Source organism: Aquarana catesbeiana, linkage group LG03 (assembly GCF_042186555.1).
Source record: "Aquarana catesbeiana isolate 2022-GZ linkage group LG03, ASM4218655v1, whole genome shotgun sequence".
Classification (NCBI taxonomy): domain Eukaryota; kingdom Metazoa; phylum Chordata; class Amphibia; order Anura; family Ranidae; genus Aquarana; species Aquarana catesbeiana.
Genome location: NC_133326.1, coordinates 288,522,649 through 288,544,152, shown reverse-complemented (window position 1 = coordinate 288,544,152; position 21,504 = coordinate 288,522,649). Strand labels below are relative to the sequence as shown.

The window sequence follows — 21,504 nt, the reverse complement described above, 5'->3', positions numbered from 1 at the left end:
TGTGGGGCCCAGATCATCTTTATAAGATTGGCTCTGCCAATCACAGTTAATGGGAGTTTGCACCAGGTCCGACATTTATCTTTAAGCCTAGTCAATAGTGGTCTAAGGTTAAGGTCCACATAGTCCCCCACTTTTCGTGTTACCTGGATCCCTAAATACTTAATTTTGTGTTTTATTTGAATTTGTTTTGCACAGTCTGGTAATTAAATTTTTGCGGCATCAATACTGACTTCTCCCAGTTGATGCGAAACTCAGAAAACTGTCCAAATGCAGATACAAGTGTCATGAGTTCCTCTAAGGATTTTGTGGGGTCGCTCAGGAAGTTTAAGGCGTCATCTGCATATAGGGCTATTTTGTCCTCTCTTCCTGCACGTCCGAATCTCTCTATCCCTGAAGACTGTCTAATCGCGGCGGCCAATGGTTCCACTGCCAATGCAAACAGCAACGGGGATAGAGGCAGCCTTGTCTAGTTCCCCGGGATAACGGGAAAGCTGGTGACATAGTGTCATTGATCCGCAGCCTTGCCCTAGGATCTTTATATAATAGTTTTAGCCAGGTTATAAAGCCTGGACCTATACCAAAGGCAATCAATACCATCCATAGATACTCCCATTCTACCATGTCAAATGCCCTCTGGGCATCCAACGACAGAATGGCACCAGCTCCCCCGTTATCCATTGGCAATTGCAGATTCAAAAAGAGCCTGCGAATATTTGTTGCTGCTTATCTGGAGGGGATGAAACCTATTTGATCCCTATGGATCAAAGTATCAATGTGTTTAGATAACCTATTTGCCAGAACCTTAGCTAGTATTTTGACATCAGATGTAAGGAGAGATATTGGGTGATAAGAACCGGGCTTATTGGATCTTTATACGGTTTTAGAATTATGATTATTATTGTTTCCATCATTGATTTAGGGAGTTCCTGTGTGACATATGCTTCATTGAGTACTTCGAGAAGTTCTGGGATCAAGATCTGACCGTATAGTTTATATATCTCCACGGGAATTCCATCCATCCCTGGAGCTTTGTTTATTGAATTTGTCCCACCGCTTCCTCCAGCTCTGCCATAGTTATAGGAATATCCAAGGATTCCCTTTCCATTGAGGTCAGCTTGGGCATAGTTAGGTTATCTAAGAATTGTTCAGTCTTTTCCCTTACATTTAAGTTTTCAGATTCATACAACTGTGAATAGAAGTCTACAAATATCTTTTGGATGCCCTCTGTATCATACTTTACTATCCCCTTTCTGTCTTCAATGGCAGCTATAATGGATGAGCCTCCCTGGTTCCGTGTTATCATTGCTAACATATGACCCAGCAATTTTTTGGCTGGACAGAGGTAGATGAGAATGATCCCATACAGGGGTTATTACTTCCACTGGGTAAGGGATACTCACTGATGTCCCTACTAGAGACAAAAACCTTTCAAAAAGATAAGAAATTCATGACAGGCGAGCTATTCAATAAGGTTTGGCTAGCAATAAAAAAGATTACTAGCATTGCAGGTTATACTTCCTATATACCAATAAGGAATAATGCAAACTATGAGGAAGTCCACTTCTAATGATGGGCATACATGCACCATTTTGTTTTTAACTGTGGTGGTGAAATCACCTTCTACAGCGCTGGATTCACAGCTTTATGTATCGTGGGAGCAAACGCTGTTGCTGTCAAGATAAATAAATCCGCGCTGCAACTGAATGGCGTACCTGCTAAGCAAATGGTGGTTAACAATAAAACAAAGTAACATTATAGTATAACAGTAAGACATACCATACCTGCAAAGCAAATACAAAAAAAAATAGTAAAAAATAAAACCTTTTTAATGCAATCTGTGCCTAATATATAAATATGCCAAAAATGTAAATAGAATATAAATATACTGGTAGGTAGGTCAATATACAGTGAGTACACTGACTAACAATGATTGATGATCAATGCTAGAAAATAGTGAATTCAAAATGATACAGAAATAAATTACATAACAAGTAAATAAAAAACATCCAAAAAGTTCAATGAAGACACACAAATCGCATAAGAAAAGGCCATAGTCACATAAGAAAAGTCGCATATCCACAGTTCATTAAATGCAACCCATGTGAGTGAGAAGGGATGGAAGAAACGTGAAGGAACTCCAAGCCACCGGTGAATCCAAGAGGTAATAAGGATGAACCCTTACCAGAAAAGTTGGATGGATAGTGGCGTCTGGATCGACCAATGTGTGCCGCGTTCCAGCAGGAGGTGGTTCCAACACTTCAGCCTGGAGGGAGGCAACTTGCTCGTCCCGAGAGCCGTAAGCACAAAGGAAGCAAGAAAAAACTCCAATGGTGTAAAAAAAATTAGGGTAATTTATTGCCTCATAAAAGCATAAAAGATCTCCATCGTACAATGTAAGTAAAAAAAGGTTAAAAAAGACAGCATATAAAACAAACACCCGTGCATAACTTAACATGGGGCTAACAGCTTGATGGCGTACAGTGCGTAGCCACGCCCTACATGTTTCGCCATAAATGACGTCTTCATAAATGACGTGTTGAAGCTCGCTCTCTCCCCCAGCCTAAGACGGGATTCTACAAGCCGCTGGGGAAAGCCCCAGCGATTAGGTCGCACGGTGCCACATTGTCCAATCTGATGATCAAACAAGTGACTAAAAAGTTGCACGCTCATGTAATAATTGTCCATGTACAAGTGGTACCCCTTTCCGAATAAGGGTGACACCAAGTCCCACACAATCTTGCCAGCGCTTCCTATGTAATCAGCGCAGTTTGTCGGCTCTACGTGACTATCTTTGCCCTCGTAAACCATAAAACTACATGTATAGCCTGTGGCCCTGTCACAAAGCTTACACATCTTGACCCCGTATCTGGCACGCTTGCTGGGAAGGTACTGTTTGAATGACAAGCGGCCAGAAAACTCAATCAGGGACTCATCAACACAGAGAACTTGATGGGGAGTAAACAAGTCTGTAAAATGTTGGTTGAAGTGGTTTACGAGGGGCCGAACTTTGTAGAGCCGATTGTATCCAGGGTCTCCACGAGGACGACTGTTGTTGAAATGCATGAACCGCAAAATCTGCTCGTATCGTGCCCTGGTCATGGAGGCAGAGAACAAGGGCATATGGTGAATTGGGTCAGTGGACAAATATAACCGCAACTCACTCTTTTTAGTTATGCCCATGTTGAGGGATAGGCCCAGAAAGAGCTTAAATTCGAAAATTGGTAATTGGTTTCCAATCTCTGGCAAAGGAGGACTGGGGAATAGTGGCGATGTATTGACCAGCATACAAATTGCGTTGGTCGACAATAGATCTATAGAGATCTTCAGTGAAAAACAGCGAATAAAACTCAAGTGACGTAAAATCAACTGTTTCCACCTGAATGCCGGGTTGGTCAGTGAATGGGGGAAGTACGGGTGTTGCAGAAGTGGTGGGTTTCCAATTAGGACTGGCGAATGCAGCAGGAAGGGCACTATAGGCACGACGGGCCTGTGTTTGTCTTCTTCTTGGTGGCAGCGGGACACTACTTGTGTTTGCCACCTCACCAGCTTGAACTGCACTTATGGGACGCGCCACGTCACCAAGTTTTACTGCAGTGCTGGTTTGACTACGACCAGGGTGTACTAGGCCGTTGGTGCTTGCCAGTTCACCAGAAGGATGAGCGGCACTAGTACTTCTCTGCTCCATATGAGGGACCTGCAGTTCTTGCACCTCAACGACAGAAGAAGAAGATTGGGTCTGGTATGCCTGACCTTGGCAGGGACCACAACTCCGTTGTCAGAGCTATCTGTCATGGAGCCACTGTCGTCTACAGGATCGTATTCTGAGCCTGCATCTGACAGATGAGTGACTTCCTCTTCACGATCTGTCATGCTCAGAAACGTGTAGGCCTCTTCACTACTGTACCTTCCATTTGACATTTTGGTTGCTAAATTTACTGGTACAGTAGTGAGACTCGCAGGTAAAAAAGCTCCTGACTGTTAGCGACTGTATCAAAACGCTACCAAAAAAACTGTTAGCGATCGCAGGGATCAGGTCTGACTCGCCGAACGCTGCAGTTATGTGTGTTTAGTGTTTTGTAAGTGACAGTGATCGATCGATACTGCACTTGGGTGGGCTGGGCTGGGCCGGGCGGAGAGGCAAAACGGAGGTGCTAGCAGGTATCTGGGCTGATCCCGCTAACACTGCGTTTTTGGGAACCCTAAACTGCTGGGGATGCCAGTATAGATCAGATCAGATATTGATCCGTTCAGATACTATACCACTAAGGGAGGTGTATGTTGCGTGCGTGGGTGTTAGAGGTACTGGCACTAACCTGATGCTGCCTGGGGTGACGCAGACCCTATCTGACCCTAAAACCTAACTGATATCACTAAAACCTAACTGATCAGGGGGTTAAACCTTTATTAGGTAATAAACGTCAGGTGCCCTGACACTATAAAAAACAAACTAACTAACTAGCGTCACCCGTAACAGTTATACGGTGATCACTGGTGAAAGGGTAAACTAGGGGGCAATCAGGGGGTTAAAATATTTATTAGGTAGTATATGGGGGTACCTGACGCTATAAAAAGCTGACGGTGAACCTAAATAATTACCTGGCTACCAATGACACTAATACGGCGATCAGAAAAAAGATCGCTTAGTGACACTGCTGACAGGGGTTAACTGGGGGGTGATCAAGGGGTTAAACCTTTGTTAGGGGGTACCCTAGACCTAAAGGGGCCTACCACTAACTGCCCTACCACTTATAACAGTCACAAATGACACCAATGCAGTAATCAGTAAAAAAAATAAAAACTGCTATTGGTGTTAGTGTGACAAGGGGTGAAGGGGGGTGATCGGGGGGTGATTGGGGGTGATTGGGGGGGTGATTAGTGTGCCTGCATTTTCTACTGTATGAGTAGTGTTGGTGCACTTACTTGGATGCACTTACTGTTTACAGTTCAGAAGCAGAGGAAGCATTCCTTTCACCAGGAGCAATCGCGAGGGGGTGGCCATGAATCAGTGGCTTCCCCCTCAGCATGGATCATTCCTGTAGCAATGCCGACCGCCTCGGGCACCGGGGGGGGCGCAATGCACCCCCCACCCGCGGGAGGCGAGTAACGTACCCATACGTTACTTTGCCTGCCTGTGTTATTCTGCCACAGTATATCTGTGTGAGGCGGACGGCAAGTGGTTAAAAACCCTGTCAATTTTTTTTTTCAATCTAGCTGTGTTCTGCTAATTAGATTTCCTTTCACTTCCTGTCCTGTAGACATAACAGGAAGTGAGAAAGTATCCCTCAAAAGTGATCTAAATCTTCTCTTAGATCAGCCTTTTTCAACCAGAGTGCCCAGGCACCCTGGATGCCTTCAGGTTTCTTCAGGGGTGCCTTGGCAAATAGCCTAAAAATTGCCCAGCGTATACAAGCCAGCGGGTGGATCAGGCCTGCCTTTTAATTACACAAAGCCACAGGTTTTCATTGTACACCATTGCGAGTGTGACCTTCTAGCTGCCGGATTCCCAACAATCAATGATATCTTCAGTTGATAAGGAGGATGTCGGTCACCTACACAGCATCCTTGTTTGCCCCTCCCCTGATCCACTCCATCAGCAATGGAGCCACATTAAATTAGAAAAGAAATGCCTACACATCAAAGGACACTAAAATACAGTCTTGTAGACGCATTTCACACAGTACAATTGTGCTTAATCAGGTACTGATTAAGCACAATTGTACTGTGTGAAACGCATCTACAAGACTGTATTTTGGTGTCTTTTGATGTCACTTTGGTGATTCAATAAAACGGCTAATTGGACTTTCTTCGATGTGCAGCCATTTCTTTTCTAATTTACATATCCACGGAGGTGGGCTGGGGTTGGCACTTGAATAAAGCTCTTATCAGGCACAGCTTATTCACCTGGAGCGGTGATTTCTTTATTTCTACTGGGGCCACATTAGCTAAGTGATCGAGAGAAACTGAGGGAGAAGAGAAACACTGGAATACTAGTACTCAGTACCAGTATGCAAAGGTGTATTTTCTTTGGAAGAATAAATCACCTCTAATGTTGGGTATCCTACATTTGTGGCTGTTGCTGCATTATGTAAAATTAGAATCGTTTAATAATTTTAAATGTAAGAATGGGGTGCTTTGAGACTGTCCATAACTTTAAAGGGTGCCTCAAGGCTGTCCATAATTTAAAAGGGTGCCTTGACTGAAAAAAGGTTGAGAAACACTGTCTTAGATAGTTATAACAAGAACAAGTGTCCCCATTGGAAGAATTCTTCAAATAGAATACTATCTCTGTTCTGGTAGCAACTTAACACTTTAGATTTTACCATCATTTTCAGTCCCAGTGACAGTGGTTACCAGGAAAAATAGATAGATAGGGTGAATCTAACTAGGAGTAACATAAACAGCAATAAAAAACTGACATGATTTTAAACTCCCTTGTTTTCTCTCCTTCACTATTGCAAATCCCTCCTCATACGCCTACCTCGACACAGGCTATCCCCTCTTCAGTCTATCATGAATGCTGCTGCCACACTCATCCACCTTACCAACTGCTCAGTGTCTGTTATTCCACTCTTGAAATCCCTACACTGGTTTCCAAATTGCCTAATGTATTACATTCAAAATACTAACAACAACATACAAAGAAGCCATTCACATCTCTGCCCCGAACTGATTCACCAATTTTGTCTCAAAATATTAACCAAACCATCCTCTCTACTCTTCTTAAAGTGGAGTTCCACCCATAAAAAAAAAAAAAAAAAAAATCATTCCCATGCAGGAAATAATATAAAAAAAAAACATTTGGAGAATTTTTTTTTTTACTTACCTTTTCTTGCCTGTTACTATGTGGTCCATTAAAATCTTCCCCTTCCTCACCTCGGCTCCTTATGTTACTTCCCTCAACGCCTCCGCTCACCACTGCTCCTGGGAGATGTGTGTCATCATTTCCCAGGAGTCGGTGGGCTGCGCCAAGGGCTAGGTTGCCATAACAATGGGGTGGGCACTTCCGATGACGCCGCCCGTTGTTATGGCAACCTGTATACTTTACAGCGCCGCTACGGGAGAACGGGGGGAGAACGGGGCGGTGCATGCTGATCGCTCAGCTGCACCGTATCCCGGAAATAAATGCTTGTAGGCTTCACATGCCCACAAGCAATATAATAATGGCCAGCAAGCAGTTATATATGTTTTTTGTTCTATTAAACGTGACATCGGGGGACAAACTGCTCAAAAAACATGAGTGTTAAATAGCAATGTTATTAACTTATGAAATGTTTAAAAATATATATATATTAAACTGTCGTTGGAACTCCGCTTTAAGACCTCCTGCTCTTTATTTATCCTATATCTATCCTTGTCTCCTCTTCCAAAGGTCATCTCCAGGACTTCTCCAGAGCCTCTCCCATTTTTTGGAACTCTCTCCGTCTATCTCCTACCCCGCCCACTTTTAGGTGATCCCTGAAAACTCATCTCTTTAGGACAACTGAATAACTGAATCTTTTATTTCTTCGCACAGCTCATCCCTCACAGTTATTATCTTTTGTTCCACTTGCCCCACCCTATCAGAATGTAAGCTCTCAGGAGCTAATCCTCTTGTTTTGAGTTGTATTGTAACTGTACTGCCTCTCTTTATAATGTAAAGTGCTGCACAAACTGTTGGCACTATATGAATCTTAATTGGGCTTCATCAAAAGTTAACTAGGACGATACGCGTCAAGTGGGATCTGCCTGTGACGTCACCACACTGTCGAGGGAGAACCATACTAGCCATTGGGAAGACAGAGACCAGTGCTCTGTATTCAGGACATGTTTGAAAAGTGTTTCTATTGGGAGATTTTATATGGAAAGGATTTTTTTCCTTTGTGTGAGTAGATTGCTTTACACTGTAGCCACCCTGGCGGTATGTCCAATTTTTGCATCTCAAAGTACAATTGTTTTGCATAAAAATTTGGCGTTTTATATTGTAGGACTGTAGTTCTTATTAATAACACACTTAAATCTGTCCAAACAAGAGTCTAGTAGACATCCCGGTATGATAAAGTTTGAATCACAAAATCATAATTTATAATATAATAAATACCTATTAATAATTATAAAAAATAATAATATTTTAATAATAAAATTACTTTTCCCCACGAATCACTATCGCTCAATTCTGCAAGTGTTCTAATTTACTATCGCTGTTTTCTAGCTGTTTTAAAACCACTTTTGACATAACGGACACTTTTTGGTTGCTATGGACAATCTCAAGTTTCCAGGCAGAAAGAATATATAATATAAAACTGCAAGCAGGGCACTGGACAAAAGCATTAGGGACAGATGGGATGTGAAATGATTTGATACATTAATGTAATCTGAAAGATTACAGTGTACTGTATGTGTTATGAATTTTGTACTTTTTGAATTTGCCGCCGGGTTCCGTCCCCGTGCGTCGCGACGCTTGCAGGGAACACAGAGGCATCGGGCGGAGGACACAGCTCACGTACACAGCAGGGGGAAATCACAGAATCCTGGGGACAAGGTATGTAACCTGCACCAGGATCCTGAGATGCAATCCCAAGTGTGGCTCGGGGTTACCGCTAATGGTACTGAAATTTAACCCTGAGCCACACTCAGGATTACCGCCAGGAAGGTTAATAAAGCTGTAATACAGAGAGCACTAAATGATGTATTTTTTATTGAGGATTACACACATGATGATTTGATGGAAGAGAACAATTCCTATGAGCAAACGATAATCATTGCGGATATGTGCCCCATGAAAGCTGGATGCTGCTGCAATAGATTACAAGCCTGTATGGACCTCCTTTAATTCAGGGGTCAATCAACAAAAGTGAGAGCAGATCTACCTGCACTTGAGTGGTAAGGGGAGAGGTGAAATCACTGTGCATCACAGAATTGCAAGACTGAGGATTTGTTGGACTGGTTTATTACAAGGGACTTTGAAGTTCACTGAGAGGTGTTAATAGAGTGATTAGGGAGTTTTAATTTGTTTTGATTTTTGCAAACACTTATACATGGGAGGTGCAGCGTGATGCAGCAGCAGTAAACACACAGAGTTTGGTTGCAGAGAACAGAACTTGCATTAGTGTAGAATACAGTAATTCACAACAACCCCAGTGGGAAGACATCCAGCCGGTAACACTCACAGCATGAAACAGTAATCTGTAGCAGAGCAGGTCCCAGATGTGCTTACAGTGTCTGCTTTTAGGGGTGGAATGTGGCCTGGCCAATCCGTACCCAAATGGGGAGTCTCCAGGAAGGATGTCGTGTCGCTATCATTTCCCCACTTGTCTGGAACCTCTGCCTGCTGCTAATCGCTGTCCCTGTCAGACGGGTGACCTGACATTACGCTTCGCATATATGAAAATGCGTGTTAGCTAGCTCATGAGCACATATTTATTTATTTATTTTTATTACAGGTACTTATATAGCGCCATCAATTTTTTGCAGCACTTTACATATATATTGCACATTGCATATTCACATCAGTCCCTGCCCTCAAGAATATTACCATTTTTAGGGTCCCTAACCCACATTCATACATACATACGTGCACATACTAGGGTCAATACACACATTTTGAGTTTATTGCTTATAAGCACACAAACACACTGATTGAATCTTGCAGTGTGGGGATATTGTTTACCTATGCTATATAAATCCTGTAAAATAATAAAAAAAAACTTCCTCATTTTATAAAAAAAAAGTTTATTTTTAGATATTTTACAGAATGTATAATCAACCGATGATAGATAGATAGATAGATAGATAGATAGATAGATAGATAGATAGATAGATAGATATGTAGCACCCTCTAGCTAGTGTGCTTGATGTAAATAGGTTTGTTAGTGTAGGTAAATTGGTCTAGCTGAGAGCCAGGCCTGGGTTGAATCTGGGTCAGGGTTGAGTGACTCAGGGAGGCTGGATGACTCAGCAGGCAGCATCTCTGGTGCCTCCCCTTGTTTCTGGAACCTTGGAGAAGCTTCCAGATGTAGTAGGCGGAGGCAAGGAGGAGCTGCTTGGAATATTTATGAGGGCCCCAGCCAATCCCGAGCAAATGGGCTGGCAGGGGACAGGCACCTCATAAATAGGCATGAGTCATGCCAGAAGGGGAATCTGGGAGATCTACTGAGAAGTCAACAGGGTGGGCTGGTGAGTGTACAGTCTGGGAAGACTGTGGAGAAAGTTAGCCAGGAGGGCTAGACAAAGGGGCAGCTGCAGCCAGGTGGGTTGGCAGCGCCTGAAGAGGTGGTGTTGGAATCAGTAGCCACAGGAATGTAAGCCAGACACTGACTTTTGCTACACACCTTGAGGGGCCTCCGATTCCTGCCTATAACAGGCTATTGCTCAAAGAAATCTGACTGAGTGCTGTGTCAGGTCATTTCTATCAGTGTGCCAACTGAGTTTTGCAAGCAAGTGTGCTAGAGGAAGCAGAGGAGTGTATATAGACAGTATATTTGAAACGTTGTCCCTGGAATTTCTTTGAAGTCAAGTGAACATCCCATAATCTCATCCCATAATTCCCAATTTCTATCCAAGTTCTAATCCCTCAATAAAAACACAAAAAAAAAAAAAGCAAAGCTCTGGACTGTTCTCTGACTTGGAGTGACTGTGAAGATTTAGTGTGCCTGGCTGTGCAAGGTGGGGGATCCTTTGGGGGTGCGCTACAGGTAGATAGATAGATAGATAGATAGATAGATAGATAGATAGATAGATAGATAGATAGATAGATAGATAGATAGATTCTGCAACACACCAAGACTACATGCAATACTTTAAGTCTTTAGTTACTAATATTTCAAGATCAACTTACAATGCAGCGATGCCCCAGTGTGAACCACATTTTTTTCCTGCTTCTTGAAACAACGAAAGCCCTATAAGTGTTATGGTTGGCGTAATAGATAAGGGTCCAATAAACTTCAGTAAGAGTCCAATCAGTCCTGTAAATCCCAGCAACAATTGCAAGACAGAAGCCACAATAATTGCACCTTGAATCTAAAAAACAAAGAAAATTTATATATATTTTTACAATGCATCTCTTAACCTGAACACTGTATAATTTCACACTTCAAGTTCAACTATATAATTACATAAGAAATACAGTATCCTTCTGACAGCAACAGCAGATAAGGGAATTATACTGTACCCATTTATTTTCTGTTCCCGTTCCATATGATTAGATCTGTTAAAAAATGTAACACTCGCTCTGCAGCTAGCATGTTCTAAAATATCAAGCTGCAAATTCAAGTTTATCTTCATGTTTAGCGCTTGATTTAAACATATTTACTGCAAGTGCCACTGCCAGACCTTGGGGGGCCCGAGGTACTTCAAGTTCGAAGGCCCCTCAACATAGAAGTTAAATTGTATGACAATTAAAAAAGTGAACTGAAATGAAAGATAAACTGCATTTATTCTAAAGAAATATGTTAAGTTCCGAAGAAGACATTTGTCTGAATTTTTTTCTCAATTTTATTGACTGTAAAAATACACATACACAGGTAATTGGAACTGGCAAGTCTTACATCACAGTTATGCATCACACTACAATATTTACAAAAAGTCTTTCTTCCTACACTTAGCATTTGCAAAATCTTTAACTTAAGCTGGCCATAGATGGATACAATTTTGACCAGTTTAGCATTGGACCGGCCAAGATTTGATCCATCTATGGGCAGGCTTTACATGCGATTACTGCCGGCTGATATAGCTGCTAACAGTAATCATTGTGTTCTGCTGCCAGGAAGGCTACTCCCACCGGCAGAACTTAATAGCGCTGTGGGAGATATACCCCCATCAACACTGACAGTGTTGATGGAGGAATCAAGCGATTTTCTTTCCTTCCATGCATGATGGATAGAAGGAAAGTAGCATAATCTATGGGCTGCCTAACTCACCAGACTATATCATCTTGAGGACACTGCTCTCAACAGCCAGTAGGCACAGAGCACTTAGTCTTTCATGGGTCATCGTGGTTCTCAGATAATTCTTTATTAGTGCCAATTTTATGAACGACATTTCTCCCAAACAACTAGTGGCCATCATGCCCAAACATATTCTAATGCCGTGTACACACGAGTGGAATTTCCAACAGAAAGAGTCCGATGGGAGCTTATCATCGTATATTCCGAATGTGTGTATGCCCCATCTGACTTTTTCTGTCGAAAATTCAGACGGACTTAGATAGAGAACATCGGAAAAAATTACTATCGGAAAAAATGCTCGTCTGTATGCTGTTCCGATGCACCAAAAACGATGCATGCTCTGAAGCAAGTATAAGACGGAAGCTATTGGCTACTGGCTATTGAACTTCCGTTTTCTAGTCCCGTCGTACGTGTTGTACATCACCGTGTTCTGGACAGTGGGAATTTGGTGTGACCATGTGTATGCAAGACAGCTTGAGCGGAATTCCGCCGGAACTCCGTCGTAAAAACCTTCAGAGTTTATTCCGATGGCAAAACTGGTTGTGTGTACAGGGCATAAGAGCTCCAATAGCACCTGGAAAGATATTAGCAGGCCCTTCATCATGTAATAAATCTGCCTGTTGAGATGGAGGGAGACATGACCGGAGCTTGGCAAAGGCTGCAAACTGGACAATTTCCTTAACAAACACACTACTGAAGGTAAAATAAGTTTCATGGGGGGGCGTGGCCAAGATGGCGTGGTGAGCGGCGGCTTTTGAAGGGAGCTCTGCAGATCCGTAACATAAATCCGGATCCATCGGCACTAATCACCCTATTTAATTATCCCTGCTGACCGAGGGGGAACTGGGGAAGACCTGTCTGCTGTGGGGAGGCGAGAATTGGCTGTCCCAGGGCCGCGATCGGCATCCCGCTGACGATCCGGGCCTACCTCGGAGGACTAGGCCGAAGCCGCGGCCTTTCCTGGCAGGCCGCGCCACGGACCGGGAGCTCCTTTCGGCGTCCGGCTCTGCTGCGGAGGCTCATCGGCTGTTGGGGACCTCGGATGGGGCCGGGACAGATGACCCTGGACTGTTACTAGGCTGCGCTTGGGGCCTGAAGACTCTGCTCTCCCCCACGTTTTACTAGGCCGAGACCGCGGCCTTTCCTGGACATCCGGAGCCGCCGGACTGGCGCGGGGGGGGCCCGAACCCCGTGGCCTGGAGGAAGTGTCCCTGAAGTGGCTGGGGACAGATGCCTGGACAGTGGGGGGACCCCTGGGCACTTCCACCCCTGACATTTTCCTTGTGGAGGGGAGCGGCTGAACCAAAGACCCCCTGACAGCCTGTGGTGGATGGATCCTGCTCTATACAGTTTCAGGTGAGGGGGGGATTGTTGAGGGGCCACACGCTGCACCATACCTTTCACCTGACTACCCCGGACCCAGCGGGAGTGCTCCCACGGCCAGTTACTGATCACTATCCAGATATAGGCCCCAGGCACCTGAATGAGGCGCAGGAACTCCAGCGCAAAGTACAGCAAAGGGGGTAAGAGGTTGACCTTTCCGCCACAGTCGGACTCACCTCAGACGCCCACCAGCCCCCCCCCGGAGACTCTTAATACGTCCAGTCCCCATAGAGCCTCGCGGACGAACATTATGGAGTCGGATGACTCTCGGCCCCCCTGGTTGGCTGACGTCATGGCGGCTATTGCTACTTGTCAATCCACGTTAACAACAAAGATTGAAGCCGTTCAGCTGGACATGGGTCTAATCCGCCAAGATATTGACAAAATCAGGTCGCGAGTCACTGAAACAGAGCAAAGGCTGAGTACCACCGAAGACTCCATTGCGGAACATGAAGCATCACTCCGTACGCTTCAGACCAAGGTAAAGGCCCTTGAATATAGAGCCGAAGACGCGGAGAACAGGAATCGGCGCAATAATCTCCGCATTGTTGGTCTACCGGAGGGAGCGGAGGGGAACAATCCTACCTCCTTCATAGAGGGTCTGCTGCGTGACCTCCTACCCGATGCCCGATGGTCACCTTACTACGCGGTTGAGAGGGTGCATCGCATCCCGCCTAGGCCGGGGCCTCCTGGATCCCCTCCCCGCAGCTTCATTCTCCGTCTCCTTAACTTCAGAGACAGAGATGAAGTTCTCCGTGCCTCTAGATCTGTGGGAGACCTCAGATTCCAGAATACCAGGATGATGATCTTCCCCGACTACTCGGTCGAGACCCAGAAGCTTAGGAAATCTTTTGACCAGGTTAAAGCGGCGTTGCGATCACGCAACATTCGGTACAGTGTACTCTTCCCTGCCCGCCTGAGAGTTCAGGACGGCGAGACAACCCGCTTCTTCACTACACCGAGAGAGGCCTCTGCCTGGCTAGACACGTTGCCACAGAATCGCTAATGGTCTTTCTGGTATGTGCTCCATGACTTTCTCCATTGGTCCCTCTCCACAGCTTAGATCTGGGTCTGAGTTATCACACGAACTACTACATGGATGACTTTGTTATGTTACACAGGTTATGCCCGGTTCAATCCATGGAGTGTGCGGATCTGTGGGGGGAGCACTGGTTATCCTTATCAGGGAAATGTTAAGTTAATGCCCCTGCCAAAGAACTTGGTCAGGAGACTGTTGGAAAAAGAAGTTCCACTGCACCTGTTTGACTCCACGAGGAGCGTCGGAGTCTTTGTTCTATATCTTCTACTATAAGATGGATCGAAACTACTGTGAGGTTGCATTACCGGATACTTCCTTATGTCTGACTTTTCACGTCCTCACAGCCTGCTGCATTACAAGCGGAGATCTCACTTGTGTAGGGCCGCTTGAACTGCTGTTCCCCCCCCCCGGTGAAGTCTCGGGGGGTGGGATTGCCTCTTCCACGGACCCCCCGTTGCAGCCGGCGAGCTGAATAAGTTTGGGATTGATACCCGCCTCAGTTTTGGGGGGTTGGGTGGGGTGGGGGATGGGGTGAAGAACGTTCCCCTAACAGGGCTTGTTTCATTTACTTTGGATACTGGTATCCTTTATCTGTTTTTAGTTGGGTTTATTTGTTTTTGTTTGATGTTCATACCAAAAAAACTTAACTCATCAGCATTGCATTGTTTCCAGATGTGTCCGTTTTGGGTCCCGGGGTCCAGTCCAAGAGCCGTGATCTCCACTGATCCTAATATTTTTAATATTCTTGACAGATATGTCCTCCCTTAATATTATCTCCTGGAACACCAGGGGACTAAACTCCCCGGTCAAGCGCTCCCTGGTGTTCCAATTTGTTAAATCTTATAACCCGCATATATGTATACTCCAAGAAACACACTTAACAGGACGTAGGGTTATGGCCCTTAAAAAACCTTGGGTGGGCCACCACTACCACTCCACGCACTCCTTTTTCTCTAGAGGTGTTACTATTTTGGTATTGAAGTCACTCCCCTTTCGGCTCTTGGATTTGGCCCTCGACCCTGATGGTCGGTATGTCATTATGCATGCCAAAATATATTCTTTAACGTGGACCGTTGTGGGCTTGTATTTGCCTCCCCCGGCTTCCTTGGTGGTGCTCAACCAGATCACTAGCAAGATAGCTGGTTTTGCATCTGACAATACTGTTATACTCGGTGATTTTAATCTGGTCCCTGACCCGGATTTGGACAGGCTAACTCCTGCGGGACATCATTGCTCTGGGTTGGCTGAGCGGGCAGATACCTATGGCTTGACGGATGTCTGGAGGTGGCGTCACCCCCAGACCAGGGCATACACATGCCACTCGGCCTCTCACAGAACATTTTTCCGTATAGACTTGGTCTTTGCAGGGAGCCAGGTACTCCCACGGGTCACAGACATACAAATTCTCCCTAGGGGTATTTCCGATCACGCACCCTTGCTGTTGTCTTTGGATCTCTCCCTAGGCCCAGCGGCAGGGGTGTGGAGGCTCTCCAGATTTTGGATCTCAGACACTGCAGTAGATTCCCAATTTAGGACGGAACTGCTAGACTTTTGGGCAGTAAATGTGGGCTCGGCAGACCCCACAGTGGTGTGGGACGCCTTTAAGGCCACAACGCGGGGACGGTACCAGACCATCATTGCCAGAGTCCGACGGGAGCGTAGGGCAGATTTGATTAAGGCTGAGCGGGATGCGGGCAGTGCGGAGGCTCTTTTTGTTCGTACCCGAGACCCTGTGCACTATTCGCATCTACAACTCATGACGAAGGAAGGTGGTGCGTCTTCGTACCTCTCTCACCCAGAAGAAAATGTTGGCTCAGTCCCAGCGGATTTTTGAGCAGGGAGAGAGGTCAGGTCGTCTGTTGGCCTGGCTCTCCAGGGAACAGGCTGGTGGGATGAGTATCTCATGTATCAAAGACCTATCGGGACAGCTGATCCATACACCGGAAGGGATAAATGGCTGCTTTGCGGAATTCTATGAATCCCTCTACAGCTCCAGGGTAGACTACAGAAGAGAAGATCTAGGAGCATACTTAAATGATATTGACATCCCAACCCTTACAGCTACGTACCGCGACAAGCTCGACGCCCCAATTACGTCTCTGGAAATACTCCGGGCACTTAAATCAATCAGTCAGGGAAAACACCGGGTCCTGATGGCATCCCAGTGGAGTTTTACAAACAGTACGCAACAGAACTAGTTGATAAATTACAGGACCTCTTCTCTGCGTCGGGGCGTCTTGAAAAACTCCCGGACACAATGAGCGAAGCGATTATAGTGGTGATCCCTAAGCCGGGGAAGGACCCCACGTTATGCTCCTCGTATCGCCCCATATCCCTTCTAAACGTCGATGCAAAGGTGCTGGCGAAAGTGTTGGCCAACAGGCTTAATTTGGTCATTACTGCCCTCATCCACAGGGACCAAACAGGCTTTATGCCCGGAAGGGGAACTGACATTAATATCAGACGCCTTTATACCCACATAGATAGAGCAGATGAGGCGACTAAAGGAGTGGTGGCCTCACTCGACGCGGAGAAGGCCTTTGACTCCGTCGAGTGGGGTTACCTATGGGAGGTGCTCTCGCGATTCGGGTTTGGCACGGGTTTTACGAACTGGCTCCGCATGTTATATCACGGCCCCTCAGCTAGAATACGTACCAACGGATGCTTATCGGGGAAGTTTAGACTCTTTCGTGGCACGCGACAGGGGTGTCCTCTCTCCCCGGGTCTATTTGCTCTGGCGATGGAGCCCCTGGCTATATTGCTGAGGAATGACCCGGGTGTGAAGGGTCTCCAGGTAGGTCCAATTGAGGAGAAATTATCATTATACGCGGACGATGCTCTGCTCTATTTAGCGGATGCGTCGTCCTCTTTACAGACTGCACTGGACCTGATTAACCGATTCGGTGGGTACTCAGGGATACGCATTAATTGGGACAAGTTGGTTCTTTTCCCGCTCCACCCCTCGACCCCTAGGGTGCCACACCCACAGCTCAAATGGGTAGATGACTTCAAATATTTGGGGATCCAGGTTAGCGGCAAAGTCCAAGACTACATGGATAACAATTTGCGACCACTCATGACACAGCTCACGGCTAGATGTGCTGCCTGGCGTTCCCTTCCATTGACACCTGTTGGCAGAGTTAACGTGCTAAAAATGATCTTTCTTCCCAAGTATCTCTACTTCTTCCGTAATACACCTATACACATACCTGGGACTTTCTTTCGAAGGTTGGAGAGTCTGCTGATACATTTTGTCTGGGCCGGGAGGCCACCTAGGGTGGCCAAGCAGATTTTATATCTCCCGCTCTCGGGGGGGGGATTGGCCCTACCGAACTTTCAAATCTATTACTGGGCAGCTGTTCTGGTCACGATTCGGTGGTGGTTCTCCCAGCCCATACAGAATCCGGCGGTCACTCTGGAGGCAGCTATTTTGGGTTCCTATGCGGCCCTGAGCAATCTCCCGTTCCGTGGACTTGGAGCCAGCCTGACCATGACAAAATTGATGCGAAATACCGTGAAGGTATGGCAGGAGGCTAGGAAAATATATGGGAAGCCCAATTTCATCTCACCCCATATGCCCCTATGGGGTAACCCTAGGCTCCCCCACTTTTACAGCATACCAGACCCCTCGCTTTGGGCAAAAAAGAGAATTCTCACATGAAAACATATAGTCAAAGAGGGTAGACTTATGTCTTTCCAAGCCCTGAGGCAATCTTTCGCGATTCCGCCCTCCTTCCAATTTAGGTACTGGCAGCTGAAACACGCCTTTGAAGCTCAGTTCCCTGCCCCCCTCACTCTGGAACCGGACTCCATTGAACGGCTCTTGACTTCCAGTGTGATGGGGAAGCCCCTCTCAACATTATATATTTACCTTACAGTGGAGTATGATGCCAAATTAACCAAAACCTGGGAAAAGTGGAGGGTCGATATACCCTCTTTGAACGAGGAGGAGTGGAAGGAGTGTTTAATCTCCTACATTTCCTCCATGATAGCTGCAAAAGATAGGTTCATACAATTTAGGTTCCTACACAGAGCGTATTTCACCCCACAGAGACTGGCGCGCATTTACCATCAAAGAGATCCCAACTGTCAGAGATGTAGGCAGGAGGAGGGTACTTTCTGGCACATGGTCTGGTCCTGTCCCAAACTTCACCCCTTCTGGTAAACAGTGGCCTCCACATTGAGCGGGGTCATAGGCTCACACTTGCCGGTTGATCCCCAGGTACTACTGCTTAGTCATTTGGAGGAAGTGGAGGGAGATAGATATAGTAAATTGTGTCTAACCTTTGCATTATACTATGCCAGGCGTGAAATCTTATTGCGATGGAAACTGGTGGAGCCTCCTACTCTGGCCTCGTGGAGAAGGTCGTGAATATGGCACTTCCTCTTTATAGACTGACGTATGAAAGTAGACAATGCCCAGGAAAGTTTGATAAAATCTGGTCCTCTTGGGTTGATGCCTCCGGGGATTCTGAACCCCCATCCCCATAACCAAGTAGTGAAACATTTTAGAGGACATCCTACATCTCATGTTCATTCTTCTGATGCTCGGCCCCCCCCCCTCATCTCCTTCATTCCCCCTCCCTCGGTCCCCTCCTCCTTCCCCCCCCTCTTCCCCCGCCCCCCCCCCCCCCCCCCCCGCCATCCCTACTATGTTTGACTACATATTGGTTACCTACTTTATTCTACCTGAAGAGGTTATTACGCTTTAATGCCATAAGAAGTATTGTTAGGTGTAACTTCTGACGTTTGCATAACTGACATGTCTGCTAAATAGTGGCTTTTGACTGACGGCAGATCCTGTTGTCACTTTTCTCATCGCATTGACTGTACTAATCTATTGTATTGTAATGCTGATTTGTTCAATAAAATCTTCTGATAAAAAAAAAATAAGTTTCATTTTTTATAAAGGAAGTCTGGGGCCTCCTCTGGCAGGGGGGCCCAGGGCAACTGTCCCTTTTTCTCCCCTTATAAATCTAGCACTGCTTACTGCATTATATGGCTTTCACTGTATCAACATTTTGTATCTTATTTTATACACTAGCACTAGAATTTTTGCAGAATACTATGAATGTAGATTTGATTTTCCTCTAAAGACTATCTGAAACCACATCTGAAAGTTTTATTCATGTGTTCAGTTAGGAAAAGAACCCAAGATGCCTACATTTATTGAATTCATGGCCTAATAGCCTATACTGCTACGTGAACATGTAAATGGCTTTGTTTTTTGTTTTTTACATCGTTCAAACTTCAACATTTTCTGATAACAATCATAATCAACATAAAAATGCTTTGTACCAATGATATGTAATGTGAAAGCCTAAGGAATGTAAATGTAAAGTCTCGGTTTGTCTACACATCTACCGTTAGGTCAAAGGGTGAAAAAAGCACGTCTGTTATGACTTACGCCGTCTTTTCTTTTGCTGCTTTGTTATGCTGTCTTTCCAGAAAGCTGTGTTCAGCTAGTCTACAGAAGCTGGGTCATTATATCATAAATTTTCCTTAAACACTCTGGAGATGTTTCAGCTGTTTTGCATTGCCACACTCCTACCCCTGTGGACTGGCTAGCCTTAAAGCGGCTCTAAGCGATATCCTTATTCTCCAAAACATATGCATACACTTCAACTACTTAATGGTCCTGTAATTTATTTTTCATGATTTTGTTTCTTGCTGTGTTCCTTTTTCTGCCCCTTGTAAAGTCCTCCATGAGCTCTCAAACCACTTCTTTTCCTTCCTCACATTTGTAACGAGCAGTGCATATTAGTTGCATTCATGTGCGCTTTTCTAATTCAAGCAGTAGGAAGAACTCCATTTTTTATTTTATCTGTTCTTTAAAAAAAAGACAACACTCTCTGCATGTAGCAATGTCTAAACACATGTAGCAGTGTCTAAACACACCAGACAACTTAAAGAGGAGCTCCAGGCTCCCCAAAAAATACTACAGGAGAGGGTCAGAGACTGCAGACATACTACAGGAGAAGATCAGAGACTGCAGACATGATACAACAGAGGGTCAGAGAATGCAGACATACTACAGGAGAAGATCAGAGACTGCAGACATAATACAAGAGATGGTCAGAGACTGCAGACATACTACATGAGAGGGTCAGAGACTGCAGACATGATACAAGAGAGAGTCAGAGAATGCAGACATGATACAGGAGCTGATCAGGGACTGCAGACGTGATACAGGGGATGGTCAGAGACTGTAGACATATTACAGGAGAGGGTCAGAGAATGTAGACATTCTAGAGGAGAGGGTTAGAGAATGCAGACATGATACAAGAGAGGGTCAGAGAATGCAGACATGATACAGGAGATGGTCAGAGACTGCAGACATGATACAGGAGATGGTCAGAGACTGCAGACATACAAACAGAGATGGTCATAGACTGCAGACATACTACCAGAGATGGTCAGAGACTGCAGACATACTACCAGAGATAGTCAGAGACTGCAGACATACTACCAGAGATGGTCAGAGACTGCAGAGATAATGCCAGAGATGGTCAGAGACTGCAGACATACTGCTTGAGATGGTCAGAGATTGGTATTTGCTGCTGGAGATACATATGTTGCTGATAGAGAAACACAATGCTAGATGAAATATGAAGCTGAAAGTTCTGCATCTACTTGCCATTGCTACTATATCCTTGGGTAAATGACAGTTAATATATAGCCATTTTTAAATAGGAAGAAAGAGATCTGTAACCATTTTTAAATAGAAAGAAAGAGATCCATAGCCATTTTTAAATAGAAAGAAAGAGATCCGTGACCATTTTTAAATAGAGAGAAAGAGATCCATAGCCATTTTTAAATAGAGAGAAAGAGATCCATGGGAGGTTAATGTCCTTACTTAGCAATGGCGTCACTAGGGTTGGTGTCACCCGGTGCTCCACTAACTACAGACCCCCCTCCACTAAGTACAGACCCCCCCTCTCTCAGTATAGACCCCCCACTAAGTACAGATCCCCCTCCCGCAGTATAGATCCCCTCCCTCAGTACAGACCCCTATCACTAAGTATAGACCTCCGCTCAGTGCAGACCCCCCTCAGTGCAGACATCCACATGTCCATTTACATTACAATAAATTGTACAGACCCCAGAGCAGGGCAGGATAGGCACAGCGGTGTGTCTCTCGACTTCCTCCTCCTCCTGTGT

The 21,504-nt window shown here is 45.3% G+C and overlaps 1 protein-coding gene across 1 annotated transcript in view; it reads right to left on the bottom strand.

Annotated features, from left to right (window-relative positions):
• Positions 1-21,504, bottom strand: part of LOC141132135 (solute carrier family 23 member 1-like) — a 420,625-nt gene that overhangs the window by 238,129 nt on the left and 160,992 nt on the right. The window contains exon 5 of the mRNA XM_073620201.1: positions 10,814-10,995. Coding sequence (XP_073476302.1) covers positions 10,814-10,995 — 182 coding nt within the window. The remainder of the gene's footprint in view (positions 1-10,813; positions 10,996-21,504) is intronic.